At 47.0% G+C, this 26,997-nt stretch overlaps 1 protein-coding gene across 1 annotated transcript; it reads right to left on the reverse strand.

Annotated features, from left to right (window-relative positions):
* Positions 1-15,914: 15,914 nt before the first annotated feature.
* On the reverse strand, positions 15,915-26,160 carry RBFA (ribosome binding factor A). Its single transcript, XM_040587168.1, has 7 exons — positions 25,844-26,160; positions 25,190-25,232; positions 24,369-24,545; positions 21,730-21,842; positions 20,518-20,602; positions 18,293-18,366; positions 15,915-16,641 (listed from the first exon to the last, which is right to left on the reverse strand). The coding sequence occupies exons 1-7, from the start codon at positions 26,143-26,145 to the stop codon at positions 16,257-16,259; spliced, it is 1,179 nt and encodes a 392-aa protein (XP_040443102.1). The 5' UTR covers positions 26,146-26,160; the 3' UTR covers positions 15,915-16,256.
* Positions 26,161-26,997: the final 837 nt, after the last annotated feature.

The following is a 26,997-nucleotide window of genomic DNA, read 5'->3' on the forward strand; positions in this document are numbered from 1 at the left end:
CAGGGGTAAAGTCAACACGTTTCAGCTAATTCCAAGAAGCTGGGCTGATGTTGGCCAGTCCCAGCCCAATATTTGTGGAGTTCTTTGAAATAAACTACAGCCTCAATTTTCCAGTTAGCATGCAGCATATCTACTTGAAATAATTGTTCTATATTTAAATACTTAATTTTATGCTACTCACATGTAAAGGAATTTTCCCATTCATTTGAAAGGTAATAGCTCAGAGTCCAAAATAATTAACAGTTTCATAAAATATGGTGCTATGAGTGTTCATGGTCAATCTCAAAAAGTCCTAAGTTCCTTTTAAAAACATAATGCTTCCAACTGAATATTTCTAGCATTGAAACTTCTTTGCCTTCTGCACAAGAGAACAGACATTTACATTTACAGTTAAAGTGCTTTAGCTATGTTACACCCTGAACAATCCCTCCCTCCTCTTCTATGGATTCAGAGGTTTAATGAAATATTGCAGGGGTGGGGGAGGCAAACAAATAAAGACCACTTAGTGTGGAAGCATAGCAGTCCCCCTAGACAGCTCAGCCTGTGCCCACCACAGGTGACTGGCAGGCTTACTCTTGGAAATGAGAGGTTTCAGCTGAGCAAGTGAAAAAATGGTTGTGGTGCTGCTCCCTCTCCCCAAGCTGACATATAACCCCAAATCACAATATCAAAAAAGCTTAAGAGATAATTCCATTACACAACCTTTCTGATGGCTTGTCTTGACTTACTGCTAAAGCAGACAGAGAAGTTTACCTTCTGCTTTGCGAACGGGTAAGTTAGTGTTGCATGGGAGAGGTACACAGGCGGACTGACAGAACAGCAAGGAGGTAACTTGTTGGTGGCTGGTCTTGACTAGAAATAAAGGGGCTGGAAAAAGACTGGATTGCTTCTGTCAATCCATCAAAGGAAATTCTAAATAATTTAGGTGCATACAATTTCTTCATATTGTAAGTATTGCTTGAAAGAAGACAGATTAAGAGACAGATTTATGTGATAGTCTACAACTGCTCTATGGTCTTCATGTTATCTTATCCTGAGAGTTTGCCACATACCATGGTTTAGCTAGAGAGGTCCAAATCACAGAATCCCAGACTAGTCAGGGTTGGAAGGGACACAGGTGTCTGGAGACCACCCAGTCCAGCCCCTGCTAGGGCTGCACAGAGCTGCATCCAGGCAAGTTTGAATGTCTCCAGAGAAGGAGCCTCCACAGCCTTTCTGGCAGCTTGTTCAGTGCTCTGGCACCTTCAAGGGAAAGAAGTTCTTCCTCACGTTCAGGTGGAACTTCTTGTGTTGCAGTTTGTGCCCATTGCCCCTTGTCCTGTCACTGGGCACCACTGGAAAGAGCCTGGCCCCGTCCTCCTGGCACTCGCCCTGAAGATATTTGTAGGCATTGACAGGGTCCCCTCTCAGCCTCCTCTTCTCCAGGCTGAACAGCCCCAGCTCCCTCAGCCCTTCCCCCTCAGGGAGATGCTCCAGCCCCTCATCACCTTCACAGCCTTCGCTGGACCCTCCCCAGTGGTTCCCTCTCTCCTGAACTGGGGCACCCAGCACTGGACCCAGCACTCCAGATGTGCCTCACCAGGGCAGAGCAGAGGGACAGCATCCCCTCCCTCGACCTGCTGGCCACGCTCCTCCTCACGCCCCCCAGGGTCCCACTGGCCCCTTGGCCACCAGGTCACGCTGCTGGCCCAGGGGCAACGTGCTGCCCCCCAGCCCTCCCCCGCAGAGCTGCCCCCCAGCAGGCCAGCCCAGCCCATGCTGGTGCGTGGGGCTGTCCCTGCCCAGGGGCAGGACCCGACACTGACCATGGTTGGACTCCATGGGGCTCCTCTGCCGACCCCCCAGCCTGCTGGGCCACCAGCCGCTCCTCGGTTCGGTACCACCAGCAAACGTGCCGGGGGCCGCTCTGCGCCTCAGCCTGATCGCCGGTAAGCTGCACGGGCTGGACCAGCACGGACCCTGGGGAACGCCACCAGCCACGGGCCTCCAGCCAGGCTCTGCGCCGCTGATCGCAGCCCTCTGAGCTCCACCGTTCAGCCAGTGGTCAAACCACCTCACTGTCCGCTCGTCTGACCCACCCTTCCTGAGCTTACTGGGGAGGGTGTTGTGGGAGACAATGCCAAAAGCCTTGCTGAGGTCAAGGTAGACAACAACCCCCACTGCTCTCCCCTCGCCTACCCAGCCAGTCATTCCATCACAGAAGGCTGTCAGGTTGGCCAGGCATGATTTCAGTTCACTTGGAGTTAAGATGTAAAACAAGTCTCAGAATACACCCATATCGATTAGTTGCAAGGGCTCACCTCTCACCATGTCTGTTACAGGGCGCAGGTTCTCCCACTTGCCTCGGCTACGTTGGACTGCCGGTTGTTGCAGTCAGAGCCCAACTCAGTCAGCCTTACACGGGATACCCACTGTTGCAGCACAAGCAACCTATCAGGCTGCAACAAGGCTTTACCATCAGTCAGATTCTACTGTCCATGCTGTTTGTCCTTCCTCCAGAGGTCAGACCACACCAATTCCTCCATCCAACCCTTCTCCCACACTCCTCAGGGCTATTTATCTACTTAGCAGGAACAAGCTACAGCTGCACATCGTCCATGTCCATCAACCCACTGCCTTGGCGGCAAGGCCACAGCTGCATGTTATCAGTGCTCATCAACCCACCGCCTTCACTCCTCTACAGATTTCCCCTTGGTGAATCCATGTTTACTGTTCCTGATGACCTTCTTATCCTCCACATATTTTGAGATGACCTCCAGGATGAGCTGTTCCATCACCTTGCCAGGGAGGGAGGTGAGGCTGACCAGCCTGTAGTTTACTGGGTCCCCCTTCTTGTCCTTTTTGAAGACTGGGGTGACACTGGCTTTCCTCCAATCCTGAGGCACCTCTCCTGTCTGGCACAGCCTTTCAGAGATGATGGGAGTGGGTTAGCAATAACACCTGCCAGCTCCCTTAGCACCTGGGGGTGCATCCCATCAGGCCCATGGATTTGTGGGTGTCAGGTTTGCTTAAGCCTTGCCCCCTTTGCTTATTTCCTGCTCGTGGGGGTCTTGAGCTTGGAGGAAGTGATGCTTCAGCATCAGCCAGCTCTCTTAGACCCCCTACCTTATAGAGCCCTAACCCATGGGATTCCTCTGAGTAGGTCCTTGAAGAGGCCAAGTTAACTCTCCTGAAGTCCAGGGTTGCAATCCTACTTATTGCCCTGCTTCTTCCATGCAGCATCCTGAACTCCACCATCTCACAGTCCCTGCAGCCAAGGCTGCCCCCAACCAGTCCTGTATTTGTGAGTATAAGGTCTAAGAGCACACACCTCACCTCGCCTCGCTGGAATCTCAGAAAAATTGTAAAGGTCACAGGCGGCAGCAGCAGATTCATGGCCAATAAAAAAACATTCAAGAAAGGTGAAAAAAATGTGAGATTGTTGTGAAGTTGGGCTTATTTCAGCTGAGCAAATCCAACTGGATTCAATGCCAGCAAAGGAGAAGCAGTGTAGTGATGATTAGAAAGAGAACATTTCCTCAAAGCACAGCACCCAGGGCTGACTGTGGGGACTCTAGTTCTGATCATGTTTTCAATACCAGGAATGTGTTTGAAGCAGCTGATATGAAAGCCCTCCAGACTTATAATTTGTTCAGCTTCCTCACAGATCTCTGGAGTTCTCATCCTACTTGGATGCTTAGGAACTTCTTGAAGAAGCAACGTTTCACATCTAGCTAGCAGACTCCGGATTTATTTCTAAGCTTGATCCAGCTATCAAAGTCCTGTTTGCTAGCAGGTACAAACCAGTCCCAAAGTGGTTGGTACAGTTGCTTGAACAACCATCAGCGAGATAATTAGTGCCAGGGAACTTCATGTTAAGGATTGTCTGGGCTAAAGGACTGGTCTTCCTGATTCCCCATCAGAAGAAGGGGTATCAATATCCTAGATGATAAAAAGCCTAGAGCAGCATGAGATATACTTAAAAGAGGAGGGTTTGAGCTCCACCATGAGTTATGACAGCTGGCCCAAAGGTGCTTGCCTCCCTCCATCAGCAGGCTCAGTGTTTAATTTCTTCTGTGTAAAACATGGAGACAGTCTCCACGGAAGAGACTTTCTTTTTGTCACTCAGATGCCTGTGTTACTGGCTCCTGGACAGGCCGATCCAGCTCAGCTAGAGACCTTCAGGTGGGTGCTCTGCAGCGTGGCCTGGGTTGCAGTGGAAGGGCTTGCCATCCCCTGGGGGCAGAGGGCTCCCAGGGCACCAGTTTCAAATCCCCTGTAATTCCAGCCAGCTAAAACAAACGGAGGATTTATTTGCAAGATCTAAGAAAGGCAACACAGGCAAAGTCTTGCAGAAGAAAGAAGAAAGAAAAACACGCTTCATCTACCTCCACTCAGAAGAAATCTGAAAGGTCTCTCTTTTTCTCCTTCTCACCAGCTGACAACACTGGGGACCAGCCTCTTACCTAACCCACATGGTCTGTGACTGAGCCCTCTTGCGTTTCCCCTCCTCCACCGGCAGAACAGACTATTTTTATACCCATGGGGTGGGTCCACTCACATTCTCTTCCTCCTCCCAGAGATTACTGAGGTATAATAATGTTTGGGAGGTAATTCTAATGCTTTTTGCACTTTTCCCTTCATAACTGACAGCTTTCACCTCTCTGGAAATGCTCACATCTCTTTGGCACAGTCAAAAGTATTTAAAAGCTTTCTGGGCAGTCTGTGTAGCCAGTCAGCAGTTTCCCTAAGCTAAAAGCAAATCACTAACCCTTTGAGAAGACAATGTCCTTTCGCTCTGCGTGGGACTCAGTGAAGTTCACTGGGGGAAGCTTGTTTATCCACCAAACCACGTACATAACATACAATATATAATTTGGTAAGCACACTCTACATAACTGCAGGCAGGGAGGGCAGCCCTGTAGCCCTTTTCCCCGAGCAGGACCATGGCAAAACAACACAGGTCAAGGAGAGCATGGTCTGGAGCAGTATCTCCAAGTCTTTCCTGCTCACTTCAGTTTTCCCGCTTCCTAAGTCTCGTGCTGGACCCCTGCTGCTGCTCTGTTGTATGCACACAGGCACTCGGGCTTTTAACACTCTCCGACCTGCCAGCCCCCCTGCATCCCCTTTGCCGGGCTGGACTCTGGCAGCAGCCACTGCCTACGCAGGCTCTGTCCTGCTCATCACTTCAGGTGCTGACCTGCCTGCCTGTTGGGTAAGAAGGGTCCGAGGGCCTGCAAAGGCTGATTGCTCATCCTGCCTTTTGTGTTGACTCATCACAAGGCATTTCAATCAGCTATTTCTGCCCGTGTCCTGAAAATGAGGCACTTCTCTTCAGGGTGGGATTTCAAACCTTGGGCTGAGCAGACTCCCACAAAACCCACAGAAAGCACTGAACTCCTCAAAAGATGCCCAGATGCCGTTATTGTCCCTGAGCAGGGGACTCTGTACAGCTCCCCAGTAGGCCTGGCTTTGATTCACAGAAGGCTGTTCTGTTGGTCAACAGAACCACCGTGCCCAGCGTGGTCTCTCTTACACACTTTGAAATGCCACAATTTTTCCCTCAGCCACCCACCTCCCATCACCACCTTTGTGTCTGGCCTTCCACACAAGCCTGAAGCGTGCCGTGTAGATTAACTCCAGACACAGTTGTAAAAGACGCGGCTGCATATAATACAGGGTTCATGTAACAGCTCTGGCCAGGAGTTGAATAATGCTCAATAGGTTCTGTCCCACAGCAGGCCACTAGACTGCCCACGAAAGCGCCAGGGCCACCTGCTCTGCGGTCACCTGGCAAGCTCAGGTTTGTGGTGTGTTAAGTGCTGCCACAGTGGGACCAACCCGCCCCTCATTATTTAGGGCAAAGCTCAAAAATCCTTTTATTTGAATAAATGCTAAAAAAATTCTACAGAGGACTGCAGAAGACATGAATCTAGATAACCATAACCATTTCTAGAGGACAAGAAGTGGCAGTCCCTAATTCCAGATCATCTCCCATGAAGGGTAACACAAGGGCTACCCTTGCAGGATTGCCGACTGGCTCATCGGTCAGGGGGTCGTGAACAGCAACCAGCTCCTCACCTTCAAAACAGGAGGAAGCTTAAATGCTGGAGGAAGAAACAGGAACGGCAAAACTCTCTTCATTTTTGTTCCTGTTGATTCCGCACCTCCAGTGTTCGTACATACATTTCGTAAGGAAATGGCTTTCTTCATGTATACCTTAGCCTTAAAGCCAAAGAGTAATTTTGGAGAGTGAGCAGGAGTTACAGAGCTCAGTCCTTCCGTGATGCCTGTGCTTGTGTCTGTGACACGCGGCTGCCGATGTGCCTCCTGCAGGCACCCAGCCCGCGGAAGGATGCTCCTCACCTTAGCTGTGTGGGAGAGCCCTGGGGGAAGCTCTCACCCACCCGCACCAGGGGGTCCTGGCTGCAGCTGACCAGGGGAAAATGAGCAAATTTTCAGAGGCCGCTTGTTATTTGTGACAGACTCGCATTGTTGGGCTAAGTATCTGAAGTTCTTCAAAGTGGAAGATGCCAAATATATGAATACAAGACAATGTTTTCAGGTTACTTGGTCTTCTAACACAATTAGCTCAATATGCACAATGCCATTACAGATCTAAAATCTTTCTTACGCTGTCAGCTGAGTCATGAAGCCAGCAGGCTGCCCATAGCTGTAAACGGGGTTGGTTTTCCATCTTTGTCCCTGCTAGCACGAGCCAGTGCAGGGATCAGTCCAGCGCAAACACAAGTCCAGTCAGGCACGTGTTTGACGTTTAATCGGCTTTAAGCCTGCACAGAGCTGAGCACCCCTGGCAGCGATAGCAGCAGTACTGCTCTGACCAGTGGGGCTCTTGGGCTGTTTTCTCATCAGGATTAATTTTTTGACTCCAGCCAAGTGTTTCTCCTGACTTCACTGCTCTTGACCATTAAAAAAAAAAAAAAAAAAAAAAAGTACTGTGTATGAAGATTGAGAAACTGATCTTTAAATATTTTAATTACTTAGAAGCCGTACTTACAAAGGCCCAGACCTTTTAAAGAGAAGTAGAAAATGGCTTTTCTGATCAGCTTTGTAAGCACTCTTGCAACTTGCCTGTCTCCCTTTCCAACATCCTTTAGTAAACAAAGATCCCAGTGGATCCTGACAAGGATTGCCCACATTTTATCATGCTGGCATAACTATTTGCTGTCTTGTGGAATAAGATTGGTATCACAGTCAGCTAGGAAAGGGTGCAGAAAAATAAGTTGTTTTCTAGGTAACACAGATGTATCCACTGACTTAGAAGCATTGCTGATCATCTGCTGAGCCAAGAGCAGCTTTTACTTTTGCCCTGCTAGTCAGGTATTTTGTATCTTGATGTAAATAAATGGATCAACACTTTTTGTCCTGTCTTGAATTAGCATTTTAGAGTACTACTAATAATCAATGCCAAAGTGCATACACTCAACACATCCTTAATTATATACATACATATGTACATCTCCGTATAGTAGAGGATTTTGCATGGAGCTGTGGTGTGACACTGGAGACCTGCTGGCAGAGTCTCTACCTCAAAGTCAAATGGAAAATAACATTCTGGTGGAGTTTGTTACAGCTTATCTGACTAAGAGCATGAAGTGGCTGAGCTAAAGACAGCTATCAGAAGCCCCTCAATTGCAAGGCCTTACCCCTGCATAGAATTTCACTCATGTGGGCGTTGCAGCACTCTCCAAACTATCAAGCTACAACAAGGTCTTTTACCATCTTATACCAACACACTCTTCATGCCGGTCCCTCTGCTGCCTCCTCCTAGTCTCTCCTCATCCAGGGTACACTCTCCTCTTCTCTCTACTTCTTCCTCCCCTCTCTTCCTTGGCTGCTCTCTCTTTCTTGGCTGCACAACGTCTTAACAGAACCAGCCACACCTGCACCTTGTCTATATCAGCCAACCCGCCACCCCTGAAGCCAGACCACAGTTGTATATTATCAATGCTAATTAACCCAGCTTCATTCCTCTACATGCAGGTATCTTCTAGGACAGCAAAACAAGCTGTGCAAGCAGCCCGTGAGTTTCCTGGACTCCACTCGTGACAATTTCTGGATGCAAATGCTAGGTAGGCTGGCCAGGTATGGTGCTACTAGACCCACTTCTCAGAAACAGGGAGGAAGCGATGGCAGACATGGCTGTAGGGAGCCCTGGAGGTTGCTGTGACCACCAGGTGATCAAGGTGAGCAGCAGAGCTGGGGCAGTGGACCTTGGCTTACTTGGGATAGGAAAGTCATCACAGCTAGGGCAAGCACATCTCATGCTGCTGCGCTGACACAACTCTTGCTGCAGCAACAGGTCCCACAGGGGCCTGAGCACGACCTTCCCTCGGCCAGGGGCCTGGAACAGCCTCTCTGGGTTAAACAGATCTTCACCTTGTTACCCAGTGCCGCAGCAACGAGCGTGGACGAGGCAATCTGTACCAACCCAACGTGAACCCCCTCTGAGCTGCAGCTACTGCAAGAACCTGAAAAAGTTCGTACACAGGCTGCATGGCAGGAACAAAAGCAGTGGTTTGAAGTGTGTTCTGCTTTCTCTCTTCTAGTATACAGCCATATACCATCAACGCTTCCCTAATGTCTGGCTTACCTTCAAACTGCTGACCCGTCTGGGGAGGGAAAAGCAAAACAGATACTGGCAAAGCCAGTAATCTGTAGAGATAAGGTAAGGTGGGAATGTAGCCTCAAAAACAAAAAGGGGGGAAAACCAGTAACATGAAGCAAGCATGAAACCACACTATTTGCACACTATCAAACAAAACTTTGTTGCAGCCAAGAATCACCCAGGAGGTGGCACATATTCGGGTATTAAAATTCCTAGGACCTGGAGAGCAGAAAAAGGAACACAATGGCACCAGGCACAGTGGTGTTTCACAGACTTGCTCTGTTCTGCGCCTGCTCATCTCATCTCGCTTCACTGCAGTTGCAGCATCCCATCCCACTTCTAAACCTACTGAAAATTTCCTCAGAAAGATAAAAACCCAAAAGCAATGGCATAGTCCATCAGCCTGAAAGGCAAACCATGCGGGGATCAGCAGAAGCAAGTCTGACTGTTTTCCCCTGCAAACTGTAGTTTGTTTATCATGGCAAGTGTCCTGTGAATCTGCCGGCAAACAGCCTCTCGACATAGATAAAAAGTAAGAATTTGATAAGGAATGCACTCAGAATAATGATTTTTAAAGATTTCCAAGCCACAGATGTTAACACGAGAAGGAAGCGGTTCCCAGGAGTCGTGCATGGAGGGGTAACGGCAGCCTGAGTGTCCGGGGCTGCACAAGCCATCAGCGTGCCTTTCTGTTCCGACAGCGGCATTGGCTCCCGCTGGCAGCTGCTGCCCTGACACAAGTAGAAATGCACAAAATGTCAAACTCTTAACCAAAGCAGCCGGGAGTACCAGTGAGGAAGTTAAATGTCAGGCATCCGAATCGGAGTGACGCACAGAGAGCACCTGGCTGGTTTCTGTTAGCCTGTGACCACAGGAGCGCGCCGAGTTTGTCCCAGCCCACTCCCTCCCAGGGTTTTCTGCCATTCTTTGCTACAAACTGCCAAAAATACAAGTACATATTTTTTTAGAAAAGTCTAATTTGCAAAGTGGAAACTTTGGAAACAGAGAAGAGTTTGGGAGAGGAAAGACTGAAAGACATTTCCCCTTTTGCTATGCATTTCAGCAGTGACAAGAAGAAAAACATTTGAACTGCCTTTCCATTGACCAAATCTGCAGTTTTGCTCCTCATCAGCTGCAGGAATCCTGTTCTTCAACAAAGCTTCCTTGAAGTAACTACGCTGCCAGCTTCAGGTTTGCAGCAGCACTATGGCAGCAGGACACAGCAGTATCACCACCCCCCTTGCCTCCTTCCCCGGTGGGCTCTGCCGCCAGCTGGGGTCCCCGCTGCCCCCAGGAAAGGGGACCCTCAGTGTAGCTATAGTTCCCAGGCAGGGCTGAGATCCGAGCACATGGAAAGGGAATAACTGCATCCAGCCCGGGGAACACTCCTGTGCATTTTCTGCAGGCCACGGTACTTTCCTGCTTCCACCTCAAATCCTTTTGTAGCGGAACCGTGTCCTGGGCAATGTCTCTCTCTTCTGGGGCAGAGCTCATTGCGTTTGGAGGGTAGATGGAAAGGGCTCCTGTTTGTGCCGTAAGCCTCCCCAGCACACTACCGGGGCGTTGTGCTCGGTTGTGGGTGTTTGGGGCCCAATACCCACTTGCTGGGAAGCTGCAAGTCCCGCTCGGCGGCTGCAGTGATGGCTGCCGGGAGGGCAGCAGGGCTGCGAGGGGCAGAAAGCCCACGTGTTTGGGGCTTGCAGGTGGCAGCATGCAGGTGCATGGTGCAGTGTCATGCAGCCTGGCACAACTGTGTTTGCGTATCTGCACCATTCGCTTTCACACTCTGGTTCTCATCAAGCTTCTTCCATGGTGTCTGAGGTCCTGCCTGGTGGCAGAGATGGCACGGCATGAGCAGCAATGGACAATCTGGCTCTCATGCCACCTAATGAAGAGAAGGTATCTGAGCATGTCACTGCTTACTGTTTTGCTTTTGAATATTTAAGGAGGTGCAACTCCATAGACTATAATAACTATGTGGGATCTACCAAGCAAAGCCCGCGGCACTAGCGACCGGCATCCCACCCTGTGTATCACCTCTTCAGATCTGCTGTGCTGCCCAGGGCAAGAAAACATGCAAAGTAAGCATTTTGGTGGCTCTTTCACTATATATGAACTGTGACAAGTTAGATAAAGAACATAGTTGTTATTTTGAGAGTTCAGCTTCCTCCCCAGAAAAACTGGCCACCGACGCACCTCTGGAGTCTTGTAACTGACAACCTCCCTCTGTGCTGTGTGGGTAATCATTAAAGCCTGGCTTGATTGTTGCTCAGGAAAGATGACCTACTCTCCAGCCAAACACTCGGGCAAGGCATACTGACTGCGTGAGCAGCGTTGGCTCTGCGAATGGAGCTGCCTCATCTTCAACAGACTTTTCTCATTGATTTTTTTGCCTGTTTAAAAGCATCGGGCTAGGACAAAATGTCAGGTACTTCCTTTGGTGCTTGGTTCAACATTTAGGAAGGTGCAAGGTTTCTCTGGCAGAGCTGATCCTTTCTTTTCAATTGGCCTGTCAAACGACAGAGACACAATTGTCTTTCCATGCCATAGAATTGGTGCTGGATAGGTATTTTACCGCTTTAGTTGCAGGTATTTTCTAGACATAAGCTTGTAGTAGATGGGGATTTTTGTTATCCAGGTGTTCCCTGGAGTTCAGGAGTTGCTTGAGAATCGGGTTAAGTGCTTCTGAATGGTAGCTTGGTTTTGTTGTTGTTTTTTTTTTTTTTAATTGCCTGCTTCCTCTTTGGGAATATGCTGTAGAAAAGCTGCCTGTCTTTAGCAAGTCTTGGCCTCTCACTTAGCAGGTACTTAAACCTAGGCTTAACATTAAGATGATAATTTATTTCAGTGTTACTACTTATTGATGGTATAGGGCATGGAGCATCCCTCGTAGAAGGCGGGGCTGAGATCTTGGAGGGCTCAGCCTGGAGAAGAGAGGGCTCAGGGGGATTTCAGCAGTGTGTGAAGATACCTGGCAGGAGGCACAGGGAGGGCAGAGCCCAGCTCTCCTCAGTGCTGTCATGGGACAGAAAAGGCAACAGGCACAAACTAAAACACAGGAAATTTTGCCTGAAACAAAAGAAGGCACTTTCCTGCTGTGGGGGTGGTTGAACACCGGAGCAATTGCCGAGAGAGATTTCAGAGCTTTCTCTTCGGAGCTGTTTGAAGCCCGCTGGGGCGGCGCTGGGCAGCCTGCTGCGGTGACCCTGCTCTGAGCAGGAGGGTTGGGTTAGACGGGCCGCAGAGGTCCCTTCCCACCTCCACCGTTCTGTGATTTTGTGGTTGCCATCACGGCTTGCTGTCAGGCCAGCAGAGAACCCAAGTGCCATTGCACTGGGCTCTCTCTTTTCAGGAGCCACCCTGTGTTCCCAGGAGACTTTCTGGTCTGATTGCAGCCAAGGATGCATTAAGCTGCCTGGAGTCCAGCAGCAGCTCCTCCCTCACCGTTTGTTTGAAGCCTCTCCTCACAACCAGGTGATGATTAGTTGGCAAAGTCAATGAAGTCAGTAAGGTCTTGGGATCCACAGCTGCAGACCACTGCAAAATCCCAAACCACACTTTTCCACTGAAGAAGGAAAGAGTGGAAACAGAGAAGCCTCCTTCTCCTGAGGCACACAAGCAGAGACAGTCACACACTCCTTGGTCTAGCACCCGAGTCAAGCACCCAGCACCCTTGAAACCCTCACACCAAAGAGAGTAAGGACTGACTTCAGGCATTAGCGTGGGAGCCAGGCACGGGCACACCCGCGCTGCTGCATGTGGAAAGCCACGGAGGCACCACCAATAACCAAAGGTTTATAAACCTTGCAATTATAGATGGTTCAATGAAAGGCTACAAATGTTGCTTGAACCTACAGAATAAAACAATCATCACCTGAAACGATGCCGGGACGTCCCAGGTAATTTGCTGAAATCCATGGCTGCGGGCCGCAGCACTGGCTCCTTTACCAGCCACCACAGGTCTCCACGCCTGCTCTAGCACTGCCACTTCGCTCCACCCATGCCCATGGCTGCGCTTCCTCTCTCTTGCTTTCTTTACCTGCTCCTTGGAGCCAGAGAGAGTAATTAACCGAAATTAACTACAGGTGTTCTCCATTACAGTTTGGTTTCCAGCAAGTTTGAGCAAAGCCCACCAGGTAAGGACTACCTGAAGAACATACTACAAAAAAAGTCAGAATTAATTACCACACTAGACAAACATCTCTGCCCTTTTATTCGTACAGAGTGAAGCGCGATGCTTTGTTGGCTTGGTGTTTACGAGGATGACCAGTCTTTCACCGTAGTAGATTTTAAAGTACAAATGAGTGCAGTGCAGCAATGCACTATCAGCAGTGGCTGAATGCAAGAAAAACATGCATGCCACCCAGTAACTCTCCAGTTAATGAAGACTTCCTTCTGGTTTGATAGGGCACATTCTATAGAGCTTTGAAATCTTTAAAACTAAAGCTTTTTGTCTTCACTTACCCTCTTGCAGAGTTAGGTATAGGACAAAATGGCAACACATTGGGCAATGTACTAATTTATTTCTCTTTGGTGAGCTTTTACTCTACATTTCTTGGCTTTACATATGCAAGCAAGGCTTAAGGGTACATTGGCTTTCATGACAAATAACTAATTCCTTGGACAGAAAATGGGATTTTGGCGAGATGTGTGTCGTGGTTTTCTAATTTCCCTGGCATGATGCCGGTTTTGTCAGTGGCTTTTCTGACTCACATGAGAGTGTCACCCTCCTTGAGTTGTGTGCTTTGGAGAGAGTTGGTAGACTTCTCACTGTCAGCCTGCCTGCTGGAGACATTCTCCTGGAGAGACAATTCTGTTTTGGAAATGCATAAACACTTCCATGGCAAGGTCTCACAGGGGCCAGAGAAATCAAACTGACTGGCTAAAATGAAGCAGAGGAACTGCATGCCCTCATTGCCCCTTCAAGACTGCACCTTAGAGGACCAGGTCTTCAGGAGAATAACCAGATTGGAGGTGTAACTCAGGTATTCCTCTACTTTCAGTCTGAAACTTAGATCTAAATGATACACTGGCAGGGTCCCCGAGGGTTTGGGAAGGTTTGGATTGACCATCATAGAAAGCAACGAAAGCTCTTTTTTAAAAAAAAAAACTGTCATTGACTAATCACATTGATTCAAACACAAGTGTGTAGCACATGCTCACAGGGGTGCCAATTGCTTAAATTCAGCTGCATGTCTAGTCCTGCCGATGTTCCATAGTGGTTAGTACCACCAGCGTATCCCTAACCAGGAATAACAGCCGAACGCAGGACTGCACCACACGGCTGCCATTACAGGTAGGGGACTGGGGACCAGGAGTCCCTTCCCCACCTGTGCTTGCACAACCCATATAAACCAAATCAAGGGACTCTGCAAGCGCTTATAGTCTGTATTGCTCGGAGCGTTACATTCATTTACAGTCTTTTACGGCTATGAAAGTCTTGAGGTTACTGTTAGGCTGGCAGCCTGGCAGGGGAAGGTTCCCAGAGAAGGCAGCGGATGCTGAGCACCAGTGCTGGGGGGGGTAGGGCCGCAGCTGCTCCCCCCACCACTCTGGGCCATCCTCCAGATACCCCTGGGCTGCTGCTTCCCTCCAGTCTGTCCCGCCTGGTCACTTTTTCAGATTTCCATCTCTCCTAAATCCGGTTGCTTTTGCTTCGTTTTCCTCACGGTCAGGTTGAGATAGGGCTGTCCCACCGCTGCGCACCCCAGCCAGAGCCCGGTTTCTCTGCCATCAGCTGCTGCAAGCAGTGAAGGTGAACTGCCCTCGTGTGCTTAATGGGGGGTGAAGGTATTGAGGCTGACGGCGAGAATGGGTTTGGTTGTTTTCAGATGAAATCTAACCCCTGAAGTGCAAGCCCAGTCTATAGATGCCCCAACTGAACCAGAGGCAGAGGTAATAACCTTTGTTCTCTGTTCTTTCAAGAACCGAACATGGAGTAGTTCGGGTGTCGAGGGTTTTTTCCTCCTTTTAACCTTTGAGTCAGGACTGTCGACATTTTATACAGCAGAAACTAAAGGTGCAGACATTAGTATTCTGTGGATTCACTTAGCAAGTACAAATTAACAGGTTCCTGTCATTCATTCAAAAAGTAAAAGAGCTTTGTTGCCAAGTTGCAGCAAGTTCATGGCTGGCTGTGACAGTGATACTGCACGGAAACAGCTTCTGACATGGTAAATACCTTCACTCACAGGAAAACAAACTAAAGCATCTACTTCAAAGTGCGTCCATCCCGTGGAATTCAGGAAGAACTCCTGGAAAGCCTGAACAGGCACGCTGAAATTTGTGGGATTATTCACCTACCTCAAGCTGGGCAAGTACCAACATGAGCTATAGCTTCAACACGTATCCTGGTAAAAGCGATGCGTATGTTTATAAGGTCCTGACCCTTAGTCAATACAAGCTCTATTCAGTTTACAGGAATCACCTATGGACATTCATAGCCCATATCCTCTCCGTATTCTTACAGGCAATCAAAATCTTCAAATATGTGTCAATGGTTATTTCGGTGCTTGCTTTGCTGACCTGAACTCTCTTCAACCTAAAAATTCTATAGACTGGTTTTTATATTCTGGAGCTTATACTTGCTCTCTTTTACATCTTTTTGAAAATCTAGAGCAACATACTGTAGGTACAACCTCCCCTGCATAGTCTTTCTTTACTTCCCTATTAACTAATGGAATGAAATGTTCCTTATTTCTGGTAGGATTCCTGGTTTACTACCTTGTTAGTTATAACTTGTTTGGAAGCTTCAGCCCTTCTGACTTTAAACACCCATGCTATTGTTTACTTGCTTTGAGCCAGAAAGCTTTATTTTCACTTTTTCTGTGATTTCCCCATCCATTTCCAAATCTCAAACAGTTCCTGGGGCATTCTTCTCTGCTGCTTTTTCTCTGCCTTTAAGTTTTAATGTATTTTTTCAGTCATGGTCAATGCTTTGGCCAATTTCACCCAACAGATGAGCAGTTCTCCATTCTTTTCTGGCTGAAGTTCCCCTTGCACAACTGTACATTCCTGAACAGTAAAATAAATACTCTTTATTTCAGGGTTGTAACTCTTATTGGCCATAATTTCAATGAGTTTCACTGTCTTGTGGAAAGAGTTCCCCCATTACACGAGGTCCTCTAGAGAATACCCTGTCCTGGTCTTTGTGCACCGAAGGCCGCCCTTTGAACACCACTGTCGTAATTTGCTTCCCTCTTCCTTCCTACCTTCAAAAAACAGACAACATCACTTTGTGATTATTTTTATCCAGATCACTCAAACAAAAAAAAAAAAAAGAAAGAAAAAAGCCCCTGACATTTTATTTCAGCACAGAAACCATAGTTTTATTGGAAATAATCATCAAAACTGCAAGAAGTTTTAACTCAGTGCTGCACTACGTCATGTTGTTACTACAAAACTGCTGCTCTCTGGTTGAAAGTCCCACAACTGCAGCAGCTTGAAAGCTGCTTAACAGGATGTCACAAATAGCATTTTTGTTTTTCTTGCATCCCTTGTGCTAGCAAACCTCCCCATGTGTGGCAAACCTGCTAGTTTGAAAGAGGAAGTGGTGAACAGGCTGTTCAAAACTAATCTTTCAGTATCTACAACAGTCTGTTTTTTTGCTGTTGGCAGCCTTCACTTTAAAGGGACTGGCTTTCTCGCTTCACTGCAGTTTATCAGCAGGCTGACTTACAGTTTTGCCGCCATCTGCCTCCAATTCGTTTGCCTCTTCCTGTAATTCACCCTCCAGTTCATAGTCTGAGACCAACTCGGTGTTATCATCCCAGTATTCAGCTTCATATCTGTCCAGTAAGTACTTCTGTGGTGTAATGTCATCATCAGGAGGATTCCTTGGTTTTTTCTTTTTCTTCTGAATCTTAGAAAGCTGCTGGTCCTGCTTTTCTGTCCAGGCAACGCCTCCCATATGTCTTGTCGCTTTCAGTCTTTTGTAGTCCATTATCTGCTTATTCAGCAGTTCATGATCAATACCAAAAAGATTAGACCGCACAGGTGAATCTGAAGATTGGGTTGCTGAAGAGGAGGCTTTACTGTGGAAAAGAAAACAAATGTTGTGGGGGTTTTTTTGCCCTGTGTGTATTTTAAAGGGCAATGCTAACTGTGACAATTGAGTAACACAGAAATAAACTGCAGTTTTCAGTTTGCCTTTATTAATGCACTGTGTCAAGCACTGTGCTCCCTACATTAAGAAGGAAGAGATGCCACCAGGCTATGTGTCCAGGGACAGGCTGTGTCAACAAATTTAATGGGAGGAAGCCAATAAAGCAACTGCATTACAGAGGAAACTGCTTGTTTCTGGGAAGAGGTGTGCATAGGCGACAGGGTGAGCATTTGACCTGGGAGCCCCAAGGAAGTTTAGACTTCTCCCAGCTCTTTCAAGAAGTGAGAAGCAACAACCCGTGCCCAAAACACAGGCAGACATATGAATGACAGCACATGGCACCTTCAGCTGGACTTGGGTTTTTCAACAAGACACAGAGTGTTAGGTGCCCTGTGGGAAAGTCTGTCACAGCAATGATTTCCCCCAGGAAGCTCCTTCTGATTTGCACTTGGGGAACTGTCCTGTGAGATGTTAAAGCACAAACAGCATTTCTACCAACAGACTGCAGCACACAAGTGCAAGGCTGTTGGCTTTGAGAGCATCCTGTCCACAGAATCATTATTCCAATAGATTGTTCAGCCCTCCATACCAAAATTCCTTACAGAAGAATGCTAAATTAACTTAAAGAGATTTGTCACTAAACTTGTAACTCATGCATAACAAACCAAACTTATACCAAAAAAAAGTGGCAAAGCAGAGGAGTACTGGTAAATGTAGAGCTTCTATTCTTGTGAGAAAACTACCAGCAAGAAACAAATACTACTCCTGCAAAGCATTTTTTAAAAATTTAATTATCACAAACACGTTAAGTCTTGAATTCTTAGAAATTCGAAAAATATTTCCCTCATAAATGTAAAGATACTAATACCAGAACAAGTACTGGGTCTGCAAGTAACAAGTCCAACAACTACATCGCTCTGAGTACGGACATCAAACACTGCTGATTTCTAAGACTGTGATTTGGTACCACCTCATGGGCCAGCTGCCTCTGAAAGCACGTATGCTGTGCTTACATGGGACAGCTCAGTCATTCTCCACAACTTAACAGAGGTCCACTTCACATATAAAAAATACTTCCCCTTTCCGTATTTGCAAACCTGTGGTCTGCAGCAAGGTACCTGTGCACAAGAACAACAAAACAGCCTACGAAAATGTGACTGCACTAAAATATTAAAGTAAACCAGAGCATACGTAATAAGAAATATTTTCCCTTGATTTTAATAAATGGGTGTAACTTTGGTAAAGAAAGCTTAAGCCACAAAATAAAATGCCATCCTCTACATCTAATTTCTGGGATTACATGTTAGTTTTGAACTAAACTATTCTGTAGCCTACTCTGTTAATAGAAGAGCACAAATGATCTCTTTAAAAAGCTGAGATGCCTTTTCTGTAAGGTCTTTCAAAAAGTCTTTCTCTTCTACTTTCTGCTTCTTCCTAACACCATTTGTTGAACTCTGAGGTAACAACAGTGTGCACATCTAATTAAAATATACTTTCTGCCATGTCAAATAATACCCAATTTAAGTTGGCCAACAGAGACGAAAATGGACACTTGTACAATTTGGATTCAAAAAACCCACCTAGAATCATTTTGAGATAATGTTTCTTCTTCTTCTGGAGGTCCAAAATCAGCAATTGACAGTAATTCTTCAACCTATAAGCACATGAAGACAATGCACATTAAAGGTTTTGTATGAAATTTACTTTGTTCACACCTACAAGAAACACACAAGTATCTAACAGCAAATATTTTATTTTCTAAGTGTTTGGAATATTTAGCAAAACCATTCCAAAATAGTCCCCTCCTCCATTTACAAGGAACTGCTTCTACCTTTTGCCTGGGAAGTGTATCAAACAGCATAACCGATGCAGGGATTCCTAAAGTTTTTTGGCTTTATGTACATTCTTAACAATTGGCTAGGGATTGTGTGACATATATGATTTTTATTTGGTCTTACTTCAGTCATGCAAATCCTTTTTAATAACATCCTCACAGTAGCATTTTTTTCATGTCTTCCCCCTTTCTGCGAGTTTGCAATTCAATTACATATAAATACTGAATTCCCAACTCCGTTTTAACATGGTACCTAATCAGTAAATGCTATGAATCTAGTATATTCAGTGCTTACAGTGCCCAATTGTAAAAATTTTATCTCATTTGAAATTTTTATTCCTACTTTTCTTTACAGTGTTTCCCTTCTAATTCAATCTTATTCTAAGAGCTGAATTGGATGGTTCTTCCCTGTCTTCCAATACTTAAAAATCAGCTTCAGCTACATTATTTCAAGGCCTGTTACTCAAACCTGTGGACTACATCAACCCAATGATCTGCAAAGTGTCAAAAGACAATCCATCTAAGTGCTTCCCAGTGCCACACACTGACAGAAGCTATACAAGGAAGATTTTTACTTGTCTTGTGTGGTTAACTTTCTTGGTGCCTATGCACTGAACTTGAACGTAAGGTAGTCCAGGGGTTTTCTTCTTCAAAAAGAGTAAGTCTGAGAAACAGTGATTAAGGGAACAGTAACAGACCTGAAAGGCAGGACCTGCAGGAGTAGATTCTTGTAGCTCCATCTGGGTATGTTAATTACAGAGTAATGGTAATGACAAAGTGCTTCCATAATCACTCGTTACTTGCTGCATAACATTTCTTGCATTGACTAGCAGGAGCATAATAATAAATATAAATAGCTTTCAGAAGTGTTTAATTGACTTCTATTCTTGTGCTTTTTGTTGATGCTAATGCAGGTGAAAAACATTTGCACTGTGCATCAGTATAGTGGCCTGAAACTCGGAATGGTTCTGACCACAGAAAGGTCAAGCAGTTCACTGCGTTTCTAGAGAGTCTGAAGTTCTCGTTACCCCTTCCAGCTCTGCCAGCACCCACTGTGTGAGCCCATAAGCCACTAACAGTAACTGGTTGTAATAGTAACACATCTCAGAGTAAGGCACTTCAGGGCACAGGCGTGTGAACATGCTCTTTTCAATTAACATTCTTTCCACTCACATCACCACCTTGAGGAGACTTTTTTCATGAAATTCTACTCACTGAAGTCATCTTTCTCTTGTGGAAACCTCACTATTTAAGAGGCCTCACTTCACAGTCCTAATGACAGCAAATTCCTAGAAAACACTGTTATTCCAGCAACATTTTAACTAGTTAAAACTATCAACACCTTCACAGAAAATGTGAAGTAGCAAAGATAATTTTAAAAGTGAAAAAAGAAGTAGTATCAGTGAGCTTACGTCCTCTGCAAAGATCTGCACTTCCCTAGAAACTTTTTAACTATTCACAGATGGAAAAAGTTTGGGAAAAAAAAAAGTTAAAATCACCAATTGGATTAAATGGAATTTTAAAGACATGTAACACTAACAAGGTGGAAGACCCCTCCTCAGACCTCACCTCACGTATACCACGCAACAGACAACTGCCTACCCTATATTATTCTTTAAAATTATAAATTCATTTTTTAGGATTTCTTTATTGGCCTAATGATCTGGCCAACAAACTTCTCTCTAAACTTCACTTCAGAAATTTTGATAGTAACATCAAAAAAAAGTTCATGAGACAATAGCTACAAGGACTCTTTTACACTGTACATAAGCCTCAGCCTTACTCAAGATTCTTTGCTAAAATGCTTTGGAACATGAAGAGGAAAGGGTATAGGCAAAGACTAATTTTTAATATAGATTGGTAAAGCAATTGAATGATCATCTCTCTCCACATTCCTAAGCATTATGGTACCCTAAGTTACCGTGTTTGCAAATGATTGTATTTGTACATTGAGTCAAAGATTACAATTACCTCTTTTACAGCTGCAGCTTCTTTGTCTTTTACAAACACTATTGGGGGTACATTTCCTAGAATCTGCCGACTCATCAGAAGATACCTGGCAAAAATACAGCATTCACCAGTATAAGTAACAGTACAGTACCTCCAGGACAGATAAAATATGTTAAATTAATTCCAGCAGTACTGCAAATTTAAGGATATGGTTTGCAAAACTTACAGTATCCATTCACAAACCCCAACTCTGAACGTGTAGCATACAAAAACTACTAGCTGCAGATCCCACTGAGTACTGACGAGAACAGATTTGCCTCCTATACGCACAGGCTGGTGTGGGTCCTTCCCCACTTCATTTGGCTTCCTTATCTCCACTGCAGGGGTGGGCAGTGGGGGACAGAGCCCTCACAGCAGGGCAAGACAACTAGCCCTACGTGCCAGCTGCAGGAAAGACTGACAGGGCTCTCCGCGTCTTCTTCCCAGCCAGCAACATTCCTTCTCAAAGAGTGGACGCTGTTGGGAGGAGAAGAGAGCACGGTGCTGGAGCAGAAGTTACACAGCCTAGGGAAATGGGAAAACAAAATGCCTCTACGGGTATGCTTCAATGCCGCTCTCCCCTTGGGGTGAATTCCTGATCCTCCAACAGATTGGCTGGATAGGAGCAGGTAAGCCAAGGAAAAAGGGAGAGAAAAATCTCTGATATCCTGAAAACTCATTGCACCCTCTGTCAAAAATGCATAAAAGCATCACAATACATGGTAGCATCCCAACATTTATTTTTTGATATCAGTATTCTGAAGAACTTCTGTAATATCACTCATCCCTTCCGGAGGGATCCAAATTGTCCCTAGCAATCAGAATTGCCCAGTGAATCTGTAAGGAAATACTTGTAATTGCCTGTCCTCCTGTGCAGCATTCATGTTCTGGACTACTGTCATGCACAGTATGCCCAGCCCCCCATCACTAGTACAACGAAGTGAAACCTCACCCAGACACCTCTTTCTTCTGCTCAGCCCAGTTCAAGCCTAGGAAAGCACAGAAGCCAAATAAGCCTGCTGTGCTCCAGCAGAACACACAGCTGGTCTGACACAGCCATCCCTCCCTGTGAGGCTCATCGCAGGAGATGCTCCAAACATCTAAAAACCTAAAGCATCCTAACTGGTCAGATACAGATTGTTAGAAATACTTAAGAATTCTGAAGTGGTCTAACTGTTTATCCCATAGCAGTACCGTATACGCGGAGCACTTTTCTGCAGTATCCTTCCAACATAACTATCTTTCTCCATAGTAGCAGCAGGATTCCAGTACACGCGACATGCTGAGAAGTTTGATGACAGGGACACCTGCAAAAAGACCAATGTTTCTTTAGAATTATGTATCTACACACACTTCATATGTAACAAAGTCTCTAGTTCATGAATAAGCATACAATGACCCAGATTGGATACGTAAATTCTTAGGAGAATCTCTTCTTCCATCTCTGCTCTTAAGAACCGTAATTACATCCTGCCTTCACAGAGGCAGAGCTTAACACCAAGTAAGACTTACGTTCAGTACCTGAAAGGACTTTTTAATTAGACAAGTTGCTGCCTAATCTCTTCTTCAACTGAAACTAAATGGAGAAGAAGTCTGCCAACACCCGTATGCTGTTGACAGCACTACATTTAGTCAACACAACAGTGCTACCATCGCAAATAGTCCAGAAAGACAATTTATGGCATGCTGGTTTGGAATACAGTTGAAAGTGTTAAGTTTCTGCAAAAGAAAGACCTGTGATGCTGCCCAGCTTGCTGTCACCCAGAGTTTGGTTTTGATATTGACAGAAAAAAGGATGCCACTGTAATGTAAGAGTCTCTCCAGCCCTAAAGCCTGCTGGGAACCTCCAGTGCCTGAAGCTCTAGCTCACTCACAGACAGCATTCATAGCGGTCATGCATGCAATTGGAAACACTTGGAGTGCAGGGGCCAAAGCACACATGAGAGAGACTAACAATCTCCCTGAACAATAAACTTCTGAAATACAAATGGGATTCTGAAAGATTTCTATAACTGCCACTTATTGCATCTAGCAGCATCTTACAGAACAGGTTCTCGCTAGGAAAGTACACTCAGCAAGGTTCTAATAACCCATCTGGCTCAACCGAAGGAAGAGGCCGAGCAAGACAGAGGAGAAAGCGTTAACTACCCATTGGAAAGCACAGTTCAGAGGTCATCTAGTCCAGAAACCAATTCAAATAGATAGGTGTCTACATACATCAGCAGGAAAAGACAACACCAGAGTACTTCCAGAAGTGAAATCGCTCTATCTCAGTCTGCTGTTGACACTGCTACTCTTTCCTAAGGCAGAATGGACTGTCCCTGAAAACCAAGGCAGATACTGATTTTTTCCACCAAGTAACTCCTCCCTCAAGAAGAGGACTCCTACAAACTCTTACAAAAACCCACTGTGATCATTAACTGCTGTTTCTACTGCAGGATCAACCCTCCCCATCTCCCACACCAAGTTTAACGTAAGCACATAACCCTACCTAACCCAAGCCATTTCTGCATCATCACACGAGTAATGCTATCTAGTGGATAAAATATTGATGTACCAGGCCTGAAGCATGATTCTTATTTGTGTTACTATTATGTAACTGTAACTATTGATACGGAAAAAACCAAATTCTGACAGATCGCAGAAAGCCTACTGAAGATTTCTTTTGATAACAGAAGTAACAATACCAGACCAGAAACAGCTCAAGAGCAAATCAGAACTGAGTCTCAGCCATGTCCCAGTGCGGCAACAACACTAAGCACTAAGCAGCTGTGATAAAATCTGTGCTATATCTGGAAGAAGGTTGTTTCTATTCCCTCTCTCATGTTGTACCTTGTTTCATTAACAGCCACCCCTCCTAGAAATGCTGCAGCTTGCCTGCACCAGCTAGTACTTTTATGCAGACAGGCCATCTGAGTCAAGACAAGCAATCCTCAAAACCCTAGAGAGAGAGAAATACTGTACAAAGGATACTGCACATATAGAGCCAAAAGATTCATCTTGCCCATGCAATTTTCATTACTTGTCTGATGACAGAATGAATTCAGCTGCCAAAAAAATGTATTTCAATCAGAAATGACAAACCCTTTGTCATAGATGCAGCTACGAGGTGCAATTTTTATCCCATGCCTCTAACAAAGCTAAGCCCATCCAGCTTTTAAGCCAACACTGGTATCATTTATTCTTAACAAAACAGTAAATATAGAAGAAAAAAACTACAGACAACAAACAAGAACTTGGAGACCGACCTCCTGAATCAGAGCTTTAACATCACTTTCAAACCCATGAATTACAACAACACTAGCTACAATTAAGTACAAATTCCAATTCTTTCTGGAACCTTGCTTGCCAACACCATTCTCTAGGGTTTGCCTTTTATTTTTAATTAATCTCCCCACTTAAGTCTTCTGCCTGTGTAATGATGCTGGTGAGGGACACAAAGAGGTATCGACTCTCACAAAGCTGCACAAAGAAAAGACCCTTGGAAAGATACACTTATGTTGGTAGAAACAGGTTGTTCCTCCTGAAAGAGCAAGGCAAACAGTACATGTCTGAGTAACAGAAAAAAAGTCATACCAGGGGAATCACAATTTAGTTGGCCTAAGTTGCATTTGCATTATAGTGGCAAAGGTCTACTAAGCCAGGTACAACAGTGGTAAAGTTCTCCTAGGAGGTGAGGTGAATCCAGAGGCTCATCTTGCCATGTCAGAAACAATGCAGTAAAACTCCTTCTGCACGCATCACACCACCCCGGGGAGCTCCTTTGGGGCACCACGCCGACCTCAAGGCATCAGCAAAAACAGCTCAACACAAGCTGTAGCTTTGGCACTTGCCTTGCAGATTTCCAGCTTGAGATCATAAAGTTCCTGATTAACTTCGGGGGTAGTCATCATCTCTGCCACAGCTTTATGAAGAAGACTATTCAAGACTCTGCAGCGTATGTTATCTTCTTTCCTAGTTTTTATCTGGTTGTCTTTCGTTAGAGAGGCTAACTGGGTTGGTTTATACATCTTTAAAAAAAACAAAACAAAACACATTAATTAGCAGTTACAAACTTGTACTAGACAATTATATACAGTTCTGTGCACACTACTAAGTATGCTCTCACAATGCCATTACTGCAGCTGTGATGGCTTTATATAGGTTCAATATATCAGGTGTTTCAACACAGAATATTTCTGTTCACAGTATCTTTGACCTTCATGTATTACAGTCAAGGTTTCTTAGTTTCTTTATTATCTTGTAGAAAGTTACACAGCTCAACAACTCTATTTTCTAAGATACAGCATGTATGAACTGAAATGTACTGCTTGTTTGAAAAACAAACCTAAAAACTTGTTTTCTGTAAAAGTGACTCTAAGCTGGTATAGAGAAGGTTTAATCTGGATCAGTTCTCTGCTATGGGCTCAGAAGTGTGCAAGAGCTCATCGGTGCTGGCACAGATGAAAGACCAACACAGAAGAGGAAACAGCCACCGGGAGCAGAACGGCTCCTCTCATCAGCAATCCTGGCATGCGGAGCCCTACCCTAGTGCTCATCCACAACATTCCGCTATTGCTCCATCACAAAATGCTTTTCCCAAAGGAAGGCAAGACGGCAGAAGCTTGTTCCTCGGGGCACAGACAAACACAGCACCTTGAAAGCCTGCACTTACCATTTTCGATCCCAGGGTAGGGCTATCATACCATAACTTCTTCCTTTTGAGAAAAGGAAACGGAATCGGCTTTAGCTTTCAGCAGCTCGGAGAACCAGCACGCTCCCCCTACAAGGAAACGCTACCGCCTGAAGGTGCATGGCGTCCCCCAGGCTCTCCAGGCCCGGGCAGCCCCCCTGCGGGGGCTACAGAGGGCAGCGCCCCCCGCCCGCGGCCGGAGCTGCCCCGGGCTTGCACACAGCCCCGCGGGGAGGCCGGGGTGACCGGGCACAGCCCCGCGGCGCCGCTACCTGAGCCCGGGGCACCGCCGCTGCTGCGCCGAGGGGGACTGGGCTCTGCCCCTCGGGCGGGGGGCTCTGCCCCTCGGGCGGGGGGCTCTGCCCCGTGCACCGAGAACACGGGAGCGCCCCACAGCCCCTCTCACACAGCCCGCACCCCCGCAACCACCCCGGCAGGGCCCGGCGCGGCGGTGCGGGCAGGCCGAGCGCGCAGCCCCATCGCCAGGCCGCAGGCGGGAGGGGGGCGGCCCGGCCTGGTCCCACCGGCGGAGGCCGCCCAGGCCCGGCAGCCCCGGCCCGCCCCAGCCTCACCCCACGGCGAGGCCCAGCCCGGCGGGAGGGCCCACCGCCCGCCATCCCCGCGCCGCGCACCCACTTGTTTTTCCGCAGCATTTTCCTCAGCAGGTTCCTGGAGCCGCGCAGGGCGGCGGAGCCATGTAGCGCCCGGCACCACCGCAGCACCGCGGCCTCCCGCGCCGCGCCCGCCGCCGCCCGGCCGCCCCACATGCTGCTGGAGCCCCCGGTGCGGCCTGCCCTGCCCGGGCGGGCGGCGGTAACAGGGGCGGCTCCGGCGGCAGGAGGGGGCCGGGCCGGCGCTGGGGGCGGCCCCTCCGCACGCGCCGCCGCACGCTCTCCCCGCACGACAGACACGGCACAGCCCGAGGGACGCCGTGGCATGCGCGGCTCCTCGCCGCGGGGCTGGCGCTGGGGCCCGGGCCGCCTGGCCGAGCGACATTGGAAGAGAAAGTAAACCTGGTTTGTGGGAGCCCCGCCGAAGGGCTGTTTCGGTGACGAAAGGATCAAAGGAAAGCAGCTGCACTAGGGGAAGAGCAGGAGGGGGCAAAGGACAGCTACTGGCTGTGCGACTGACCTGCTGCGGCGCAAACAGCCCAGCACGTCTGAGGGTACTGAAAAATAATCGGATCTACAGAGGTAAATAAAAAGAAAAATATCTTAATAAAACATGACGTGAATCTATAAGAGATGGCTCAGACCCACCCAACTGGCTGTAGAACCAGTGATTCCCTAGACAAGGAAAATGCAGCAAAGCTCTTTTCTCAGACTTCAGCAAAGCCTGCCGGTGGGTCAGGTGGGAAAAGGCATGGCCCAGGACAAGGGCAGGCAGGTGAATGAAAAGCTCAATAAATGGAATATGACAACGGCCTGCATGCTGAAAGCAGTGGTGGCAAACCAGAGACGGTGCGCTGGTGGCATTCCCCAGGCACTAGTGACCGTTTTATTTAGTATCTTCATGAGTGGTCTTAGCAGAGTAAGCAGATCACTGATACGCTTCTGTGGCCCTGTTAAAGTCTGTCTGACCACAAGCACACAGAAGTATCATGCAGAAGAGGGAGTCAGAAACAGGACGTGGCTAAACGCAAAAGGAAAGGCTACGCGTCACTGCTGGGGATCAGCCACAGCCGGCCCGACACACCGCACTTTGCTGCACCACGCAGCGCGGCGCTGGCCTTCGGCTTGGTGTGACCTCGACAGGCAATTTTAAGAGGGTATGAGCAAAATAAATTACAC

The sequence above is a fragment of the Falco naumanni genome, chromosome 3 (assembly GCF_017639655.2).
Source record: "Falco naumanni isolate bFalNau1 chromosome 3, bFalNau1.pat, whole genome shotgun sequence".
Lineage (NCBI taxonomy): Eukaryota > Metazoa > Chordata > Aves > Falconiformes > Falconidae > Falco > Falco naumanni.

Excerpts from the sequence above, each read along its gene's own strand:
- RBFA (XM_040587168.1), bottom strand. The coding sequence starts at position 26,145 with ATGCCACGGCGTCCCTCGGGCTGTGCCGTGTCTGTCGTGCGGGGAGAG. Across the intron at positions 21,843-24,368 it reads TCAAGCTGGAAATCTGCAAG|GTGTCCCTGTCATCAAACTT; the intron begins GCAAGTGCCAAA and ends GTCTTTTTGCAG. Across the intron at positions 18,367-20,517 it reads AAGCTGCAGCTGTAAAAGAG|GTTGAAGAATTACTGTCAAT; the intron begins GTAATTGTAATC and ends ATGTGCTTATAG.